The sequence below is a fragment of the Saimiri boliviensis genome, chromosome 8, assembly GCF_048565385.1.
Source record: "Saimiri boliviensis isolate mSaiBol1 chromosome 8, mSaiBol1.pri, whole genome shotgun sequence".
NCBI lineage: Eukaryota > Metazoa > Chordata > Mammalia > Primates > Cebidae > Saimiri > Saimiri boliviensis.
This window is the reverse complement of record NC_133456.1, coordinates 23,768,259-23,790,135: the sequence shown is the minus strand read 5'-3', so window position 1 is coordinate 23,790,135 and position 21,877 is coordinate 23,768,259. Positions and strand designations below refer to the sequence as shown.

Sequence of the window (21,877 nt, the reverse complement as noted above, 5' to 3'; positions counted from 1 at the left end):
TCATAGGTGTTCCTATGACTTAATAGACAGCACAGAAATTCTGAAGATGTTTTTCATATCACCAAGGTTGGGGAAATCAGACATAAACCAAGGTTCATCTGGGAACAGAGGGGTCTCCATCCTGATGCTCCAGGTGGCCTGGTAGACCCTATCTCACAAAATGATCCAGGTTCAAATCCTGTTTACTCTGAGCAAGTTACCTCTCATTTTTCCCTGCATAGCAATGACAACACTCACAGGATTATTAAGATAATTAAATGAAATCTTAACAAGGGACTCTAGCACTGGGAGGGGCAAAGAACATGGTATCAGCACCTTGGAGTGTGAAGACATGGCCTTTTTTTTTTTTTTTTTGAGACATAGACTTACTCTGTCGCCCAGGCTCCAGTGAAGTGAAATGATCTTGGCTCACTGCAACCTCCACTTCCCCAGCTCAAGCGATTCTCCTGTCTCAGCCAGGATTACAGTGCCCACCACAATGCCTGGTTAATTTTTGTATTTTTAATAGAGACAGGTTTTACCATATTGGTCAGGCTGGTCTCGAGCTCCTGACCTCAGGTGATCCACCTGCCTTGGCCTCCCAAAGTGCTCAGATTACAGGTGTGAGCCACCACGCCCAGCCATCTTTTCTTAATAGTTGCCTTCTGTGTGTGTGTCCTGGTCTTAGCAGTTGATTTTGTCATGCTTTTCCCCCTTCATTATTATGTATTGAATTAATTTTGTGTGTGTGTGTTTTATCCTTGCACATGGACCATGCGAACTGTTTCTATCTTGTACCAATTTTAGTATATGCACTGCTGAAGCGAGCACTTGCCATATTTTTAAAATGGAAACAGTACCTCTGGGCACTCACAGGAACTGGTTTGGAGCCTAGAGGCAGGAAGTTGGGCTGGGGACAGGGGTCAGGTTAGCAAGGGCAAAGCCTGTGCCTCCCACCATAAAGTCCTCTGCTGGGAGCAGTGTTTCCGTTTCAGCAGTCATGTCCCACTGCAATGGGTAAACCTGGCCACATCTGCTGATTCCCAGAGTCTGCCTGGGAATGTGGCTGAGCCTGGGGCTCCCATGGGCCATATCTGGAGCACATGGCAGCGGGGTCAGAGGTCAGTCAGGATAGCCCGGATGAATGCAGCAGGTCTAACAAGAGGGCAAGCATTGAAGTATTTTTTGGTGAAGATCTTAACTGTCAAATTGTGGTCCTGGGATCTAGGATGTAGAATAAGCCTGGCAAAGACCCTGCAGAATTCTGATTAGGTGGAGTGGGATTAGGAGCCATCCATTTAGTCAATAAATATGAACTTAGATTCAACGCTCCAGTTAAATGTTTATATTAGTTTCCTATTGCTGCCATAACAGATCTAGTGGCTTGAAACAACACAAATTGATAAGCTTACAGTTTTGGAGGCCAGAAGTCTAAAATGGGTCTCACTGGGTTAAAATGAACGTGTTGTTAGGGCCACGTTCCTTTCTGAGGATTCTTGGGGAGATTCCATTTTCTCACCTTCTCCAGGCAGCCCATATGCCAGGATTCAAGTCCCCTTTCTACCTTCAAAGACAGAAATGGCCGATTGAGTCTTTCTTTCTTTTTTTTTTTTTGCTTTGAGACGGAGTTTCGCTCTTGTTACCCAGGCTGGAGTGCAATGGCGCGATCTCAGCTCACCGCAACCTCCGCCTCCCGGGTTCAGGCAATTCTCCTGCCTCAGCCTCCTGAGTAGCTGGGATTACAGGCACGCGCCACCATGCCCAGCTAATTTTTTTGTATTTTTAGTAGAGACGAGGTTTCACCATGTTGACCAGGATGGTCTCGATCTCTTGACCTTGTGATCCACCCGCCTCAGCCTCCCAAAGTGCTGGGATTACACGCTTGAGCCACCCTGCCCGGCCGAGTCTTTCTTATGATGTCATCTTTCTGCTTCTGACCCTCCTGCCTCTTTTCTTTTTTTTTTTTTTTTTTTTTTTTTTTTGAGAGAGTGTCACTCTGTTGCCCAGACTGCAGTACAGTGGTGTGATCTCAGCTCACCACAACCTCTGCCTCCAGGGTTCAAGCGATTCTCTTGCCTCAGCCTCCCAAGTAGCTAGGACTACAGGCGGATGCCACAATGCCCAGCTCATTTTTGTATTTTCAGTAGATACAGGATTTCACTATGTTTGTCAAGCTGGTCTCAAACTCCTGACCTTGTGATCCGCCCACCTCAGCCTCCCAAAGTGCTGGGATTACAGGCATGAGCCACTGTACCCGGCCAAGACCCTTATCTTAATCACATCTGTGAAGTCCCTTTGGCTATGGAAGGTAACAGAGTCTACACTGGCACCAGGATGTGAATATCTTTGGGGGGCCACTATTCTGCCGTGACTGGGCTCCCCTCCTGAGGTCTCATCATAGCCCAGGCCCAGACTTCAGCCTAATGGCAAAGAGTACACTTGTATTGCCTGCCCTGGGAAATATGCCGGCGTTAGCTGTGACTAGGCCAACTTGGGTGGTATACTCACTAACAATCCAATCACTGTGGCCAGCAGGATGGACAATGCTGCTTGGTTAGTACTGAGTCTCAGGCTCATCCCAGGAACTGAGATGGGGTCAGCCCTCCAGTGACCTGGAAGAAAGGAGGGGAGAAGTTTCCAAGAACTGTGGAGCTCTTACGAAAGCAGAGGGAGTAGGTGCTGACCACTACAGACCACAATGATCTTGTGAAACACTGTGATACCCATTTTGCAGGTGGAAGAGATGGTGAAGTCACACTGTCAGCATGAAGTACAGCCATGATTTGAATCCTCGTGGAGGAGTTCTTGCCACTGTATTAGGCTTCCTTGACCCCCGGCTAAATGTGGCATTAGCAGATCTGATTAATGCTGGAATGTTACGTAGCTCAGCTGGTGACCTGGGTGGCAGCCTCCTCAGAGCTTGGCATGGGACCTACTGAGGAAGGCACATGGTTAACACAATCACCGGCAAGGTAGATACCCTCAGAGAAAAGGGAAATTTCCATTTCACTCCTGAAAGACTCTTTAAAGCCAGAATTCAAATCAAAGAGCAAAGTATAATAACTTCCTCTGGGCAAATTTATAATTAATCCCAGATTAATTGGCCTTAATGAAGTTGAATTAATTACTAGCTGTTTGTAAAGAACTTTGAACTACCTTAGTACAAAATGGCATTAAAGAAACAGAAAGGAACCAGCATTGCATTAACATGAAGAACAAATCCCAAATAATCACAGTTCTGCAGGCTGTTTCCCATCACTAATTTTCCCAGGGACTGTGTCCAGCCTGTGGAACTGTAGGGGGCCCAGGGAGTCTGCTGTGGAGGAGAATGTCTTCGTGGGCTAGAGGTTTGAACGTGAGTGCATTCAAGAAGCAGTTGTGGGGCTTTGCGTGTGCCAGGCCCAGGGCTAACAAAGATGTGCAAGTTGAGGTCCCTGCTCTCCAGGCATCCTCAGCTACCAGGAAGGGGGAGAGCTCCGGATCACCTGTCTGGTCTAAAGCAAACTCAGCTTAGTGGGAGGGATGGTAGGACAGAGACAAAGTACCCTACAGGAGGCGTGATGAAACCTGCATTTTGCTGGGAACAGCCTTCCATTTCCTGTAGGGGATCCCCTGGTCCCTCCTTCCCCCCATTCTTGGGTGGGCCTATGACCCACACCTGGCTAGGCAGAGTTCATGAGGAATGAACATAATAAGGAAATCCAGGCAGAGCACTGGATTTCTCTCTTGGTGCAGGGGCACATGGCTTCATCAGAGCCAAGGAGACTTGATTTGGGGACTTTGTGGAGCTGCTGACAGCTACTTTGTCATTGTGAAGAGGGATCCTGTCTGGGAATGGAGACAACTCAGAGGAAGGAGGAACAGAGAGAAAGAGACAAAGTTAGTGTTCTCATGTTGTCATCCGAGCCTCTGGATGAACCAAGCTTTTCCCCAGACTTTTTAGTTAGGTTTATTTACTTAAATTCACAAACATTGATATATCACTTATAATATATCAGGCATTGTTCTAAGTGTTATAGACACACCAATTCATATAATAGTCACTAGTCTGTGAATTAGGAAGTATTAGGCCCCACTTGACAAATGAGGAAACTGAGGCACAAGGCAGTTTTGTAACATGCCCAAGGCTCCACAGTTTTCAGCTGGTGGGAGCAGGACCGGACACAAGCAGTGTCTGTGCTTTTCACTACACCGTGGGCAGCATGTTCCCTTTTTTGCTTAAGTGGTTTCACTGTGAGTTTCTGTCATTTGTCCTTAAAAAGAAGAAAAGCATGACTATACAGAATGTGACATGGAGGTAGCCAATCCAGCCCCTGGAGGTCCAAGGAAGCTTCCAGAGGGTGTGCCAGCCCAAGAAAGTAGCCTGTGGATGAGTGTCGGGGTGGGGTGGATGAGCATGGTGCGTGCACAGGATTCCACAGGTTCAGGATCACCAGGTACAGGGAGAGAAACAGGAACATGGCACGGTGGGGTGGGGTAAGGAGTCAGTCTATCCACAGTTGACAGCAATAAAGCATTTGCAACTCTTCCCTTGGGGACTACAAACTAAGGAACTTTAGTCTCATTGGTGGCTTTAGGACATTTTTTAAAATTAAAAAAAACTATTCTTGAATATTATAATACTTTTGCATGATTTAAAATTTTTAAAATGCCAATGTATTTCAAGTAAAATGTCTTTCTGTCTTCCCTCCAGCCAACTTGTTCCCCTCCCTGGAGATAACATTTATTGAGCACCAGTTATATGCACTGTGCTAAACCCAGGGGAAGACAGATAATGAGGAATGAACATAACAAGGAAATAAACTATACACGTATGTTCAAAGGTGATATGCGCAAAGGAAAAACTGGAGCAGGATAAGAGAGATCAGGAGTAGGGTGGGGGCTGTTCTGTTAAAGAGGCTGTCCAGGGCAGGGCTCATGCAGGACCTGAAAGTTGGAGGAGGTGAGGGGTGAGACGTTTAGAGGTTTGGGAGAAAAATGTTCTGATCCATGCTTGGGGGCTTTGAGTAACAGCAAGGGGGCCAGTGTGGCTGGAGCCAGAAGAAAACAGGAGACAAGTTCAGGAAGGTAGCATGGTGTGCATGTGTGCACGTGTGTGTCTCTGTGCATGTGCATGTATGTGTGTGTCCTGTGCATGTGTATGCGTATGTGTGTGCCTGAGCATGTGTGCATGTGAGTGCATGTCTCTGTATGTGTGCATGGCCCCATTTGCCTGCCACTGTGCACGTGTGTGTGTGTGTGTGTGTGCATGCATGAGTCTGTGTGTGCATGCGTCTTTGGGGGTGTGTGTGTCTCCGTGCATGTGCTGGCCCCATTTGCCTGCCACTGTACTCACGTGTGTGTGTGTGTCTGTGTGTGCATGTGTCTGTGTGTGCATGTGTGTGCATGCATCTGTGTGTGTATGGTGTGTCTCTGTGCACATACATGGTGTCTTCTTCCTGCAGCTCTGCACATGTGTTTGCATGAGTCTGTATATGCACATGTGCATGTGTGCACGTGTCTGTATGTGTGTCTCTGTGTGTGTGCATGGCCCCCTTGCCTGCCACTGTGCGTGTGTGTATGTCTATGTGTGTGTGCACGTGTGTGTGTCTCTGCATGTCCACGGCCCCATTTGCCTTCTGTGTGCATGTGTGTGCACAAGTGTGTGTGTGTGTGTGTGCGCGTGCGTCTCTGTGCGTATGCATGGCCCCATTTGCCTGCCACTGTACATGTGTGTGTTGGCGTGTGCATGTGTGCACGTGTGTGTCTGTGTGTGCATGTGTGTCTCTGTGCGTGTGCATGGCCCCATTTGCCTGCTGCTGTGCGCAAGTGTGTGCATGCATGCATCTGTGTGTGTCTCTGTGTGTGTGCATGCATCTGTGTGTGCACGTGTGTGTATGGCTCTGTGTGTGTGCATGGCACCATTTGCCTGCTGTGGTACTTTAAGGACTCTGGCTCTTCTTCCAAGTTAGATGAGGAGACAAAGGCTCACTCCAGCTTTGGTATGCAGAACAGGCTGTAGGAGAACAAGATCAGGTGCAGGGAGTCCTAGTAAAAGAACAGCTGCAGTAAATTAAAACCCCAGTGAGATACCAGGACACATCTATTGGAAAGGTCAACATTATAATTATTATTGAGACAGGGTTTCGCTCTGTTGCCCAGACTGGAGTGCGGTGGCAAGATGATGGCTCACTGCAGGCTTAACTTCCTGCACTCAAGCATTCTGTGAACCTCAGCCTCTTGAGTAGCTGGGACCACAGACATGTGCCACCATGCCCAGCTAAGTTTTTTTATTTTTCGTAGACATGGAGTTCCACTATGTTTCCCGGGCTGGTCTCTAACTCCTGAGCTCAAATGATCTTCCCACCTTGGCCTCCCAAAGTGCTGGGATTACAGGCATGAGACACCACATCCTGCGAGGAAAAGTAAAATTAAAAACAAAATAAAATAGTCTAGGTAACATAGTGAGACCCCATCTTTACAAAAAAATTTAAAAAATTGGTCAGGCTACCTAGGAGGCTGGAGTGGGAGGATGGTTTGAGCCCAGGAGTTTGAAACTGTAGTGAGCTATGATTGTGCCACTGCATTCCAGCCTGGGTGACAGAGTGAGACCCCATCTCTAAAATAAAAGCAAAAACAAGACAACCAACAATACAAAATACAATTGATGATGCTGAGCAATGGAAACTCTTATACATTGCTGAGGGAATGTAAAATGATATGACCACTCTGGAAAATAATTTAGCAGTTTCTTATAAAGTTAAAACACACTTGCCATATGACCCAACAATTTCACTTTTGGTATTTACTCAGGTGAAACTTATGTTCACATAAAATCCTATACATGAGTATTTAGAGCAGCTTTATTTGTAACAGCCAAAATCTGGAAATAACCCAAATGCCCTTCAACAGGTGACTGGGTAAACAAATGATGATCCACCCATACAATGGAGTACTACATAGTGATAAAAAGGACAGCACACTGCAGTTACACACGACAAAATGGATAAATACCAAATGCATTATGCTAAGTGAAAGAAGCTGAGGCCGGGCACAGTGGTTCATGCCTGTAATCCCAGCACTTTGGGAGGCCAAGGCGGGCGGATCACCTGAGGTTAGGAGTTCGAGATCAGCCTGATCAATGTGGAGAAACCCCTTCTCTACTAAAAATACAAAATTAGCTGGCTGTGGCGGCACATGCCTGTAATCCTAGCTACTTGGGAAGCTGAGGCAGGAGAATCGCTTGAACCTGAGAGGTGGAGGTTGCGGTGAGCCAAGATCATACCATTGCACTGCAGTCTGGGCAACAAGAGCAAAACTCTGTCTCAAAACAAACAAACAAACAAACAAAATGAAAGAAGCTGGACCCCAAGGCTACCTACTGTATGCTTCCACTTATATCATGTTCTGGAAAAGGCAAAGGCTTGTGGAGACAGAGAGCATAGGTAAGCAGCTGCCAGAGATTAAAAGTGTAGGAGGGTTTGATCACAGAGGGTTTGATCACAAAGTGTTTTGTTTTTTTTTTTGAGGGTTATCAGTTTTGTATCTTGATTTCGATGGTGATTACCTGATTTTATGCATTGGCCAAAGCTCATAGAGCCATACATCCAGGGTGAATCTTACTGTTGCAGTAATCCAGGTAAGCGATGATGGCTTAGATCAAGTGCTGATGGTAGAGATCTTTAGAGGAGGTTGGATTCTAAGAGTAAAACCAACAGAATTTTTTAATGAATTGGATGTAGAATATGAAAGAAAGTGAAGAGTCAAGAACTGAGCCACGGTTTGCTGCTTACACAACTGAGAGGATGCAGTTCTCATTCACTGTGATGGGAGTGGACTGGAGGGTAAAACCGGGAATTCTGACCTTGACAATTAAGTTTGAGATGCCCATTACACATTCAGGTTGTGTGTGTGAGCCTGCAATTAGGAGGGGGAGGCTCCTAGCTGCAGGCTTACACATAGAACCTGAATTTGGGGGTCAATGGCTTGTAACACCGGGAGATATGGACATCACCAGGGAATAAATATATAGAGAGAAAACTAGACGGCTGAGCCCTGGGACCTTCTTGTGTTCACTGTTATCCATCTCTTGTGTATCCTTGTAGGGCTACTAGACTTGTACAAGCACATATATAGAGAGAGTGTATTTTTCATAAATGCAAACATGCTACACACACTAATGTGCACCCTATTTTTCAGTTACCAATATATCTTAGAGATTGTTCTCAAACAGATACAAACAACTCCTTTGTTCTTTTCAAAGCCTGCATAGTATTCCATAGTATATATATTCCACATATTCCACCGTGATCTCTCTTTCTTTTTCTATTTAGTTTTCTTATTATGGAAAATTTTGAATATACCAAAAATGTAGACAGAATAGTGAACCCGCAAGATCCATCATCCAAAAATGATCAACTCAGGGCCAGTCTAGACTGCCATACACTCCTCTTCTTTAAAATTATCATTTATGGTAGCTTTGTGTCCTGATATAATTTCTTTTCTTTTCTTTTTTTTTTTTGAGATAAAGTCTTGCTCTGTCACCCAGGCTGGAGTGCAGTGGTGCAGTCTTGGCTCACTACAACCTCTGCCTCCCAGATTCAAGTGAATCTTATGCCTTAGCTTCCTGAGTAGTTGGGATTACAGGTGTGTACCACCTGGCTAATTTTTCTATTTTTAGTAGAGACAGGGTTTTGCCATGTTGGCCAGGCTGGTCCCGAACTTCTGGCCTCAAGTGATCTGCCTGCCTGCCTTGGCCTCCCAAAGTGCTGGGATTACAGGTGTGAGCCACTGTGCCTAGTCTTTGTCTTGATACAATTTCTTTCTTTCTTTCTTTCTTTTTTTGAGGCAAAGCTTCACTCGTTGACCAGGCTGGAGTGCAATGGTGCGATCTTGACTCACTGCAACCTTTGTCTCCTGGGTTCAAGCCATTCTCTCGCCTCAGCCTCGCGAGTAGCTAGGATTACAGACATGTGCCACCATACCCGGCTAATTTTGTATGTTTAGTAGAGACGGGGTTTCTCCATATTGGTCAGGCTGGTCTCGAACTCCCAACCCCAGGTGATCTGCCCACCTTGGCCTCCCAAAGTGCTGGGATTACAAGCGTGAGCCACTGTGTCTGGCCTGTCTTGATATAATTTCAAGCTTACTATAATTTTTCTTTTTAAGGACATTTACTTTGTTTACAACATTTTGCTACTACATACAATACAAAAAAGAAATACTTGGTACTAGAACATGTCTTTTCCATAAAGACTGTTTTCCTTGGGTCCCAAGAGGACAAGAGGCTGGGGCCTGAAATGCTTCCAGAGCAACTGTCTTGAGGAGTGAGTCTCAATGGTTTGTATCAGGGAGTCTGGTTCTGAGACCCCTGGGCTAGCCATGCAACCAGAACCCACACAGCGAGGGAGTCTTGGGTGATGTTGCAACACCAATCTTGGCATTGGTGAGATCCTATTTTCTGGGGAAGTCTGGCTTTGGCCTCTGGCCAGCTTTCCAGAGCATCTGCCTTTGATGCTTCAGAAAGCCATACCACCAGGCAAAAATCATACTTTGCAAGATATTTTCGGGATATGCTTAGCATGCAGCTTCTTCTCTTCAGCTCCACCTTGCCACGTGCCACATGGCTCAGGTTGCTGCTGTCTCTTAACCTGCTGTTTCCTCTGTGCAGCACATTCTTTCATCAGTTTCCCTTGGTTCTGTGCAGGCTGGTCCTTGTCCTGTGTCTTTGTCAGCTCAAATGCCTCTCCCTTAATGAGCGTCCTCCTCCCTTGTACCAGTACCTCTCAGCCATGCTCCTTTGCTGTTTCTCCCAAAACACTTCATCATTTGCCTTATTCATCCATAGTTGTATCCCTCCAAAATATTATGACTGCCATACAGCAGGTGTTCAATCAACATTTATTAGAAGATTTGTATTAGGATTCTCTAGAGGGAAAGAACTAATGGAATACATACATATATATATATATATATATATATATATATATATATATTATATAGGAGTTTATTAAGTATTAACTCACATGATCACAAGGTCCCACAATAGCCCATCTGCAAGCTGAGGAGCAAGGAGAGCCAGGCAGAGTTCCAAAACTGAAGAACTTGGAGTTTGATGTTTGAGGGCAGGAAGCATCCAGCATGGGAGAAAGATGAAGGCTAAGAGGCTAGGCCCGTCTCTCTTTTCACATTTTTCTGCCTGCTTATATTCTAGCTGTGCTGGCAGCTGATTAGATGGTGCTGACCCAGATTAAGGGTGGGTCTGTCTTTCTGATTAGATGGTGCCCACCTAGATTAAGGGTCTGACTCAAATGTTAATCTCTTTTGGTAACGCCCTCACAGACAAACCCAGGATCAATACATTGTATCTTTCAATCCAATCAAGTTGACACTCAGTATTAACCATCACATGATTGAATAAATGAAAAAATGAAGGTCTATAGCTAGAAATTTGGAGATCATCGTCCTCCTTCTCCCCCATTGCACATCCAATTAGTCACAAAATCCTGTCACTGAAAAATCTTTATGAGTCTCTAACAACCCCTTATCTGAAGCTCTTGGAACCAGGTATTTCTCAGAATTCAGAATTTTTCAGATTCCTAAGAGGCAACACAGAGGATAAACTGTATACCACATGACTCCCTCAGTGGAGTATGAGCAGCACATCACAATCAAACATCTGCAGTGAAAGATGTGCGTGCTTGGGAAAGGCAGTTACATAGCTACAGCTAGCCTCATCTCAGCTCAGGTCATGGTTTGCTGCCAGAAAGTTGACAGAAAACTTGCTGTTTCTGGAGTTTTTTAGATTTTAGAAACACTATGGATAAGAGATTGTAGGGCAGAAACTTTTTTTTTTTTTTTTAAAGTTTAGAGGATTGGGATTGTTTCATTCTCCCCCAATATTTTATTTTACTATGAAAATGTTCAAAAGTATAGCAATGTTTAAATAGTTTTACATGGATCCCCCATATATCCACTAAATGGATTCTGCCAGTAACATTTGTTTATCATGCATATGTCCATCGAGCCATCCCTCTAGCTACCCATCAGTTCATCTAGCTTTTTAGATGCATTTTAAAGTAAGGTGCAGAACCAGTACACTGTCTCCTGCACATGTACTGGCAACTAGAGTTCAATATTTGTTCATAGTTTTTTCTCTTTTTTTTTTTTTTTTTTTTTGTGAGACGGAGTTTCACTCTTGTTACCCAGGCTGGAGTGCAATGGCGCGATCTCGGCTCACCGCAACCTCCGCCTCCTGGGTTCAGGCAATTCTCCTGCCTCAGCCTCCTGAGTAGCTGGGATTACAGGCACGCGCCACCATGCCCAGCTAATTTTTTGTATTTTTAGTAGAGACGGGGTTTCACTATGTTGACCAGGATGGTCTCGATCTCTTGACCTTGTGATCCGCCCGCCTCGGCCTCCCAAAGTGCTGGGATTACAGGCTTGAGCCACTGCGCCCGGCAGTTTTTTCTCTTAATATAAAATTTCTATATGGTACAGTACACAAATCTTAAGTTCATATTCACTAAACCCAAACCTCTGTAAAGATATATACCACCCCCACACCCCAGAAAATGCCTTTAAGCCCTTTACCAGTCAACCCCCACGAATCCCTTACTCCTCAGAAGTACCTCCTAGTCTTATTCAGATTAGTTTTGCCCTGGGACAGTAACTTTGAAGTCTCGTCTTCAATTCCATTCTTTTCACTTCCCTTCCCTGCCATCTTCAATGCCCCTATCCCACGCTGTCACACCCCTTCCAACCTTTGCTAGGGAGCTCCCTGCACTTTATTCCAGTTTAAATCAGGTGCCACTACCTTTAAGAAGCATCTCAGCTGGTCCGAAGGTATTGAGTTATCTCAATTGATTGTCCACAGTCAGCTACAGATCAAACTCCTTGTTCTACTCTTTCCTCCCTTCTCACTACTGCGCTTGACTAGTCTTTTTTTTTTTTTTTTTTTTTTTGAGACGGAGTTTCGCTCTTGTTACCCAGGCTGGAGTGCAATGGCTCGATCTCGGCTCACCACAACCTCCGCCTCCTGGGTTCAGGCAATTCTCCTGCCTCAGCCTCCTGACTAGCTGGGATTACAGGCACGCGCCACCATGCCCAGCTAATCTTTTGTATTTTTAGTAGAGACGGGGTTTCACCATGTTGACCAGGATGGTCTCCATCTCTTGACCTTGTGATCCACCCGCCTCGGCCTCCCAAAGTGCTGGGATTACAGGCTTGAGCCACCGCGCCCAGCCCTGACTAGTCTTTTAAAAAAAAAAAAAAAAAAAAAAAAAAGCATCTCGACCACATCCTCCATGCCCACAGCTCACTCCCACTCAAAACCTACCCTTCTCTGTCTTGTAAATACCAGATGATTACATTGGCTGTCCCCCTCCCACTTTCACATTTGACTGTGAGCATTTCCCAAGGCTTAGCATTGCCCCGAGTTTCAATCAATACTTCAGAGGTCAATGCGTGAAGTTCACTATTGAGTCTGTGAGGCCAATACAACATTAAAGTGTCAAAACACAAATTTTTTCTTTTTCTTTTTGAGATGGAGTTTCACTCTTGTCACCCAGGCTGGTGTGCAGTGGTACAATCTTGGTTCACTGCAACCTCCACCTGCCAAGTTCAAGAGATGTTCTTGCCTCAGCTTCCTGAGTAGCTGGGATTACAGATGCCTGCCACTACACCCGACGATTTTTATATATTTATCAGAGACAGGGTTTTGCCATGTTGGCCAGGCCGGTCTCAAATTCCTGATCTCAGGTGACCTGCTTGCCTTGACCTCCCAAAGTGCTGGGATTACAGGCATGAGCCATCATGCCCTGCCCAAACCTTTTTTCTTTTCATCACCATTTCAGGATTCTGTGTAAAACAAAGGTGAGAAATGAGGTTTATTTGAAGCCAAGCCCTGTACAAAACCTTTTGTTAGTTGAAGTGTTTCTCAGAGGTACATAAAGCCTCTAAAGCTCTTATTACCTGTTTACTAATCCACCCTTTTAAACATGTCTATTGCTTTTACCAGTTTATTTTTAAAATGGAAGACATATTTTTACTGTTCCCTGTTTGCAAGATGGGAAATAGAAACAAAGTATCTGTTCTCTTCTTATAAGGACACTAATCCCATCACAAGGGTCCACTCTCATGATCTCATCTAACCTCCCAAATGTCCCATCTCCAAATACCATTACACTGGGGGTTAGGGTGTCAACATACGAATTTGAGAGGGATACAATTCAGTCTAAAACACCGACTCTGTTCCTAGTGCTGAGTGGTGGAAGGGAGGCAGTTACTGCAAGCATGAATACATCAGCATATGGCCTGGCTCATCACCGAGGGCAAAAGTAAGATCCAGTGGTCTTTGTGCTCCACCGCCACATCGTTACAGAAACACTCTCTTCTCAAGAAAAATGGGGCCGGGCGCGGTGGCTCACACCTGTAATCCCAGCACTTTGGGAGGCCGAGGCGGGTGGATCACGAGGTCGAGAGATCGAGACCATCCTGGTCAACATGGTGAAACCCCATCTCTACTAAAAAAAGACCAAAAACTAGCTGGGCGTGGTGGTGTGTGCCTGTAATCCCAGCTACTCAGGAGTCTGAGGCAGGAGAATAGCCTGAGCCCAGGAGGCGGAGGTTGCGGTGAGCCGAGACCGCGCCATTGCACTCCAGCCTGGGTAACAAGAGCGAAACTTCGTCTCAAAAAAAAAAAAAAAAAAAAAAAGGAAGGATGGGGCAATGTTGGCTGAGGCTGAGCGGTGGCAGACACTTAGGTTTGTGACCTCTGGTTGGTGACTGTGGCTGACAACCTTTTTTGTGGTTCTAGACACTTCAGAATCTAGTGAGAGTCGTGGACCCTCTCTCGAGCACGAACACATCACAAGACACTGTACATGTAATTTGGAGGTTTGTGGCCTCTCCTAAGCCCAGGCTATAGACTCTCGGGGTGAGAATTTCTGAGTCAGAGATAATGTCGTCCTCCTCCATTTTCAAACAATCCTTTCCCGCGGTTGGCTCCTTCTCAACACTAGAGTTTCAACTCAGATAGCAACTCTTAGGGGTCTTCTTTGACCCAGTGCTAGGCAGCTGTCCGTCCTCCCTCTCCCGCTCTTTTTTTTTTTTTTTTTACCTCAGCTTTTCTTTTACTGAGGAGACTTCTCGCTCTCTGAAATGGCCTGGTTCAGTCTCTGTTGTTTCACTTAGCCCTCACCCCCTAGAATGTAACGTTAGCGGGCTCTGTAGCCCAGAGGTACCCACCAGGCACTTGGTAAGAGTTTGCTGATATGCGTGAATGATTGCAAGGATCCCCGGATCTCTGGCTCCTGGAGGCTTCAGGTAGGAGGAGCCAGGTGAGAGAGCAACCCTGTCGGCGGTGACCTCCCGTTCCTCGAGCACCCACCCGGAGCACGGCGTTCGGCGGTGCCCGCGGGCCTCTGGAGGGCGGAAGCTTCGGGGCCGGAACGGGTGTGCCTGGCGCGCCTGTTGCTGGGGGGGGCAGTTTAACCCGCCGGACCGTGGCGACTACCGAGGGAGGTGAGGGGCGGGCCGGGCCGGTGTCTTAGGCGGCGGCGGCGGCGGCATGGCAGGTCGGAGAGTGAACGTGAACGTGGGTGTGCTGGGCCACATCGATAGCGGCAAGACGGCGCTGGCGCGGGCCCTGAGCACCACAGCCTCTACTGCCGCCTTCGACAAGCAGCCGCAGAGCCGCGAGCGCGGCATCACGCTCGACCTGGGCTTCTCGTGCTTCTCGGTGCCGCTGCCCGCGCGCCTGCGATCCGCTCTGCCCGAGTTCCAGGCAGCGCCCGAAGCCGATCCCGAGCCCGGCGAGCCACTGCTTCAGGTCACGCTGGTTGACTGTCCCGGGCACGCCTCCCTCATCCGGACCATCATCGGCGGTGAGCGCGGGCCGGGGCGGGAGCTGGGCTCAGGGACGCGGGCGGAACGGCCGAGCTCCGTGTCCGAATTCGCTCAAGCCTCTGCCGGGACGGGAGATCGCCCCACCTCATTGGTGGGGCCCCTGAGGCCCCAAGAGGTGCACGTGATTTGCCCAGGGACACCCGCCCCCCTTCAGCAAGCAAGCAGAGGCTTTGAGATTCGAACTCACAGCCAGCTGACATGGAAGTTTTTCCCACCTAGCGCAACCAAACTGCAAGGTGCTTTCCTTAAAACAAACAAACAAACAAAAACAAACAAAAACAAAAAAACAAAAAACAAATAAAAAACTACCAAATATGTTTATAATACATGATCAAGTAAAGAAAACTCAAAAGCTGCAAAAAGAGTATACATACAAAGGCTGTCTCCATTCACCTTTCCCTTTGGTGTCCTGTTTCCCGTTCGTAGGGTTAGCCGCTGTTCCCAGTTTTGTATATCATTTCAGAAAGACTCTAGGTCAATACAAGCATATCTGTGTATTGTATAAATCCCTCTTTCCCTCTTCCTTTTAGACACGATTTCACTCCACACTGTGTCTGGAGAGTGCCCCATATCTGCACACAAAAAGCTACGTCATTCTTTTTAAAGCTCACATAGGATTCCACTGCACATTTGTACCAACATTTTCTAAACAAATCTTTTAATGATGGACGTTTATGTTGTTTCCAGTGTTTGCAAACCATGCTGCAGTGAATATTCTAGAAGTCTTTGGTATGTTTGTGTATCTGTATCATAATAGAACTAATTTGCTGGAGCAAGAGGCATGTGTGTTTTTGGTTGTGGTGGCTACTGCCAAAATGCCCTCCAAAGAGGTACCGTTAATTTTTAATTATACATGTATACATGAATACATACCACGTGTGAAGAAATAGAATATCACAAATAAGGCAAACACTCCCTTACTTACTCCACTGTCCTAAATTCTGTACTCCTCCCATCTCTGCAAATGAAAAGACCACTATTATACCTTTGTGGATTACTTTTCCAAACCCATTTAACTCCACTTAAAGATGGGGAAAGAGCTTTAAAACATGTTTTGTTTTTAGAAAAAAAGATACAATAATATAAACACATCGTATAAAGGGCATGTAGCTAAAGAAGTCTACTTCTCACTGCTCACCCCAGTACCTGATTACCTTTCTGTTCCCATTTCCTTGTGTTTCCTTCCAGCAATGTTCTATATGCCACACATGGGAATATGTGTTTGGCAGATGATAATTGGCTTGGTGGCAGATGGCCTCATTGGTCACTGGGCATTGTGGGTCCCAGCTATAATGATAAGCTTGTTAAGTATAGTACTTCATCTTTGTTACCTCCCAACTGTTTCATGTTGCAGGCAGTCAGAGATCATTTCCCTATTTTACAGTAAAGGAAATAGAGATTTGAAGAGATGAAGGGACTTGGCCAGAGTCACACTATCTAAAGTCTTCTTCTCAATCCATGTTTCAGTCAGGGGAATATTAAGGGGCACATGATTCTCTACCCATTCCTCCCTGCCTCCTTATAACTGAATTCTATTTGGTCACATCAAAATACATTTTAGGACATGAACTCTGAGCCAGTCCAGACTGGAGGAGGAAGGCAGAGGTTAAAAAATGAGATGGCAAATTTTTAGTGTTTTCTAGTAAATAGAGTAGATGAAGTGAGTAGAGTGGTGAAGGAGATACGTTTGGAGTCAGACAAAATTGGGCTCGAAGCCTAGCTTTCTTCCTTTCTGACCTTTGAACCTAATTATGGACCTTCCTCCTACTGGAAGATAATGGTAACTACACAACCAACTATTTATTGGCTTGGTTTTTCTTGTGTGTTTGCTACTTACTGGGCAAACGCTGCAAGGAGTGTGGTGGTTACCATTTAATAATTGAGGAAATTGGGGCTTAGGGAGGCAGCTAGTCAGTGAAACAGTCCAGGTCTGCCTGACTACAAAGGTGGAGTCCTTTGCATGCTTCCCCAGGCTACCTGTAGTTCCCCCGTCCCCTTCCAATATATATATATACCTAGCTCATGTTACTGTGCTTCACTTGATTGTTCTTTGCACATAGTGATTTTTACAAATCGAAGGTTCGTGGCAACCTTCCAACAGCATGTGCTCACTTTGTGTCTGTATGCCATTTGGGTTATTCTTAACAATATTTCAAAATTTTGATCAAACATTAAGCATCAAACATTTCACTTCATTTCAAACACATGTCATCTCTTATGGTGATCTGGGATTCGTGATCTTTGATGTTACTATTGGAATTTTGAAGTGCTACAAGGGGCACTTAAAGTAAGGCAGTAAACTTAATAAATGTTGTGTGTGTTCTGACTGCTCTACCTACTGGCTGCTCCCTGTCTCTCTCCCTCTCCTCAGGCCTCCCTATTCCCTGAGACATGACAGTATTAAAATTCATCCAGTAAATAGCCTTTAAGTGTTCAAGGGAAAGAAAGAGTTCCTTGTCTTTCACTTTAAATCAAAAGCTAGACTTGATTAAACTTAGTGACGACAGCAATGTTAAAGGCTGAGATAGATGAAAGCAAGGCCTCTTATACCAAAGAGCCAAGTTTTTGATGCAAAGAAAAAGTTCCTGAAGGAAATTAAAAGTGCTACTGTAGTAAACACACAGATGATAAGAAAGCAAGGCAGCAGCTTTTTTTTTTTTTTTTTTTTTTTTTTCCTGAGACGAAGTTTTGTTCCGTCACCAGGCTGGAGTACAGTGGCACAATCTTGGCTCACTGCAACCTCCGCCTCCTGGGTTCAAGCTATTCTTCCACTTCAGCCTCCCGAGTAGGTGGACCCACAGGCGTGTGCCACCACACCCGACTAATTTTTGTATTTTTAGTAGAGACAAGGTTTCACCATGTTGGCCAGGATGATCTTGATCTCTTGACCTTGTGATACACCCACCTCAGCCTCCCAAAGTGCTGGGATTACAGGTGTGAGCCACCACACCTGGCCACAAGGCAGCTTTATTGCTTTTATAGAGAAAGTTTTAGTGATCTGGATAGAAAATCAAACCAGCCACCACATTCTTTTAAGTTGAAGCCTAATCTAGAGCAAGGCCCTAACTCTTCAATTCTGTGAAGGCTGAGAGAGGTAAGGAAGCTGCGGAAGAAAAGTTTGAAGCTAGCAGAGGTTGGTTCATGAGATTTGAGGAAAGAAGCCATCTCCAGAACATAAATGTACAAGATGAAGCAACAAGAGCTGATGGAGAAGCTGGAGGAAGTTATCCAGGAGATCTAACTGAGATGATTGATGAAGGTGAGTACGCTAAACAGCAGATTTTCACTGTAGATGGAACACCCTTATATGAAGAAGATGCTGTGTAGGACTTTCATAGCTACAGATAAGTCAGTGCTTGGCTACAAAAGCTTCAAAGGACAAGGCTAACTTTTATTAGGGGCTAATGCAGCTAAAGCCATTGCTCAATGACCATTCCAGAAATCCCAGGGCCCTTAAGAATTATGCTAAATCTACTCAGCCTGTGCTCTTGAAATGGCACAACACAGCCTGGATGACAGCACATCTGTTTACAGCATGGTTTACTGGATATTTTAAGCCTAGTGTTGAGACCTACTGCTTAGAAGAAAGATCACTGATCCTTGATAATGTACCTGGTCACCTAATGGCTCTGATGAAGATGTGCAAAGTATTCATGCCTGCTAACACAACATCCATTCTGCAACTCATGGGTCAAGGAGTAATTTTGACTTTCAGGTTTCATTTTTTAAGAAGTATATTTAGCTGCCATAGATAGTGATTCTTCTATGGATCTGGACAAAGTGAACTGAAAACCCTCTGGAAAGAATCATTCTAGATGCCATAAAGAACATTTGTGATTCATGGGAGGAGGTAAAAATATCAACATTAATAAGAATTGGAAAAAGTTGATTCCAGCCTTCATGGATGACTCTGAGGGGTTTAAGACTTCAGTGGAGCAAGTCACTGCAGATGTGGTGGAAAGAGCGAGAGCTAGAATTAGAAGTGGAGCCTGAGGATGTGACTGAATTGCTGCAATCTCATGATCTTGAGTGGATGAGGAATTGCTTCTTATGCATGAGCAAAGAAAGTGGTTTCTTGAGATGGAATCTACTCCTGGTGAAGATGCTGTAAACATTTTTGAAATGACAACAAAGGATTTAGAATATTACATAAACTTAGTTGATAAAGCCGTGGCAAGATTTGAGAGGACTGACTCCAGTTTTGAAAGCAATTCTACTGTGAGTAAAATGCCATCAAACAGCTTCACATGCTGCAGATAAGTTTTTGTAAAAGGAAGAGTCAACTCATGTGGCAAACTTTATTGTCTTATTTCAATAATTGTCACAGTCACCCTAGCTTTTATCAACCACCACCCTGATCAGTTGGCAACCATCAACATTGAAGCAAGACCCTCCACCAGCAAAAAGATTATGACCTGCTGAAGATTCAGTAATTGTTAGCATTTTTTAGCAACAAAGTATTTTAAATTAAGGAATGTTTATTGTTTTTTGAGACATACTGCTATTGCATACTTAATTGACTACATGTTATGTAAACGTCACTTTTATACACGTTGGGAAACCAAAAAATTTGACTTGCTTTATTGCACTATTCACTATGCTGCAGTGGTCTGGAACTGAATGCACAATATCTTTGAGGTATGCCTCATTTATAAAGAAGCTCTTCATAATGCAAAAAGGTTTCAGCACTTGCCTGATCCTATGTAACCAATTGTAATTTCCCAAAGAATTTGGCAAGTTTTTTATTTAGACTAAAACCATAGAAGAATAACTTATTTTTGGATGTATATTGTTGCTCATTTTTGTCTCATCTCTGGAGTAGGGAGATTTATCTTCTTCTTAAAATGTGGCCTGAATGCTATGAAATGCTGTGGCCGAGGCTGCTACCATTCTTCCTTGAATAGATTAGAGGCCCACCTTCTTTTTTAGAGAATTGAGAAAAACACTTCTTTTTCTTGTGAAGGGAAGGTGTTCCCCTTTGAGTGTCTGCTCTGGCTCAGGCCTGTTGCCAGGAACGTGCATCTGTGCAGCCACCCTGTGTGATACGGGTGTTTGTTAGCCTTATTTCTCAGATGAAGAAACCCAAGCAAAGTGCCTTGGGCTGGTGTTGGAACCTAACTCTGCTACCCCTAACTGGATCTGGTTAATACCTTCGGTTCACTTCATGGTCCACAAACTCGTGGGTGTCTTTGCCTTCTTGAAGTGGCCCCAAGGCTATCCTGGCTTAGGGTACCTGGACTTCTACAGTTCTGCCCCCTGCCTGCTTGTTCTCCTCCTCCCTCTAATTTATTCTTTGCACAGTGGGCATTGCTCTCCTTTTATAAGTGTTCATCAGATCATGTCATCCCTACACTTTAAGACTTTCCAGTGGGTTCTCTTGTGCTTGTAGTAAAATCCAGGCTCTTTTTGGCTCATAGGACAATGGTCTGGCTCTGCGTTCCTCCAATCCCATCAGCAACTGCTCCCCGTTCTGACTTTCAGTCACACTGGCCTCACTTCTACTCCTCCAAGGCGCTCAGCGGCTGATTCCCTCAGGATATTTGCACCTGTTGTTGCTGCTGTTGGGTGTCTAGCTCCTTATCATTTAAGTCTCTGCTTGGATGGCACCTCCTCAGAGGCTTCTCCTGCCCCACCTATCTAAAGTTGTCTCTCTAACCCTCACTCCCTCATACTTTCTCATGTCTCTGTTTCATTGCCCCAGTAGCCCTTTTCACTACCTGATGTTCTTCGTGTGTTTACTTGTCGAGTGTCTGTCCTCTGCTAGAATGTGAGCTGCATGAGAGCAGAGCAGGAACCTTCTCTGTCTCATTCACCAGTGTTCTCAGTGCTTGGGCCAGAGCGTGGCATAGGATAGGTAAGTTCAGTAAGTTCTGGACGAATGAAGCCTGTGTGCCAGCTCCTGGGCTAACCAGTTTTAGTGAGCAGAGAACCTTCTTTGTAGGTTAGTTGACAGAAAGCAACTAGCTTAGGGCCTGACCTGTAGTGAATAATGCAGGTTGGTTCTTTGCCTTCCAGTTTAGGAGATTACAGCAGAACCCAGGAGAGGATACAACTGTGTACAAAGTGATCTTCTTGAGTTCTTTGCACACGGGCACAAGCAGGAGTAACTCTGATGGGTGGTGGAGTATAGCATGCAAACGGAAAAAGACCTTTCCTAGGAGAGGGCAAGGCTCTGACTCTTAACCATGCCATTGTGTCTGTTCAGCATCGGAGTTAACTGCCAGCATTTAGGCATGGCTGGAAATCAGGGTGGTATGGGAAGTGTGCTAAAGATGAAGCTAGACGGGTTGGCGGGGCCCATACCCTAGAGAATGGCCCTTAGTGTAGATTTGTCCTAAGGGTCCTGGAGCTCCTTGGAAGGCTGTTAAAGCAGGTGTGTGACATGATTTGGCTGAGCTTTTGACAGAAAGTTGCAGGATTGCTGGGCAGGGATTCCCACTGGCAGCAGGTGTGGTTTTATCTTGCTGCACCTACACCTGGCATCCCTGGGAGATTGGGCTCTTGTTAGAGTTCCTTGCTACTGTGAATAATTTAGACCCCTTGTGGAATATGTTATCCCCAGGAGAAGGAAATTTGAACAGTTGTCTGAAGTTCTGTGATTATCTCTCTCATGTTTAATATACCTTTTTTTTTTTTTTTTTTTTTGAGATGGAGTCTTGCTCTGTTGCCCAGGTTGGAGTGCAGTGGTGTGCTCTCAGCTCACTGCAACGTCTGCCTCCTGGGTTCAAGCTATTCTTCTGCCTCAGCCTCCCAAGTAGCTGGGACTACAGGTGCGTGCCACCATGCCTGGCTAATTTTTTCTATTTTCAGTAGAGATGGGGGTTTCACCATGTTAGCCAGGATGGTCTTGATCCCCTGACCTCGTAATCTGCTCACCTCTGCCTCCCAAAGTGCTGGGATTCCAGGCATGAGCCACTGCGCCTGGCCAATATATCTTAAATTAAAGCTGGCTTTCCCTAATTCCACTGCTCCTCCCCAAATGCTTCACACATACACTCCCACCCCACCCCAC

General features: G+C 45.4%; 2 protein-coding genes across 4 annotated transcripts in view; one reads left to right on the top strand and one right to left on the bottom strand.

The window, feature by feature from the left end:
• The window catches only part of RUVBL1 (RuvB like AAA ATPase 1), a 70,555-nt gene extending 56,166 nt beyond the window's left edge, over positions 1 to 14,389 (bottom strand). Inside the window, exons 1-4 of one of the 2 annotated variants that reach the window (XM_074404167.1) lie at positions 14,206 to 14,389; positions 7,526 to 7,657; positions 2,703 to 2,914; positions 2,488 to 2,591 (exon numbers count right to left, since the gene is read on the bottom strand). In XM_074404167.1, coding sequence (XP_074260268.1) covers positions 2,488 to 2,591; positions 2,703 to 2,706 — 108 coding nt within the window. In that variant the 5' untranslated portion in view covers positions 2,707 to 2,914; positions 7,526 to 7,657; positions 14,206 to 14,389. The remainder of the gene's footprint in view (positions 1 to 2,487; positions 2,592 to 2,702; positions 2,915 to 7,525; positions 7,658 to 14,205) is intronic. The other variant, XM_074404168.1, reaches the window with a different exon arrangement.
• Positions 14,390 to 14,468: 79 nt separating this feature from the next.
• Positions 14,469 to 21,877, top strand: part of EEFSEC (eukaryotic elongation factor, selenocysteine-tRNA specific) — a 268,729-nt gene continuing 261,320 nt past the window's right edge. For both annotated transcript variants that reach the window (XM_003926404.4, XM_074404165.1), the window contains exon 1: positions 14,469 to 14,843. In XM_003926404.4, the coding sequence (XP_003926453.3) occupies positions 14,528 to 14,843 (316 nt within the window). In that variant the 5' untranslated portion in view covers positions 14,469 to 14,527. The remainder of the gene's footprint in view (positions 14,844 to 21,877) is intronic.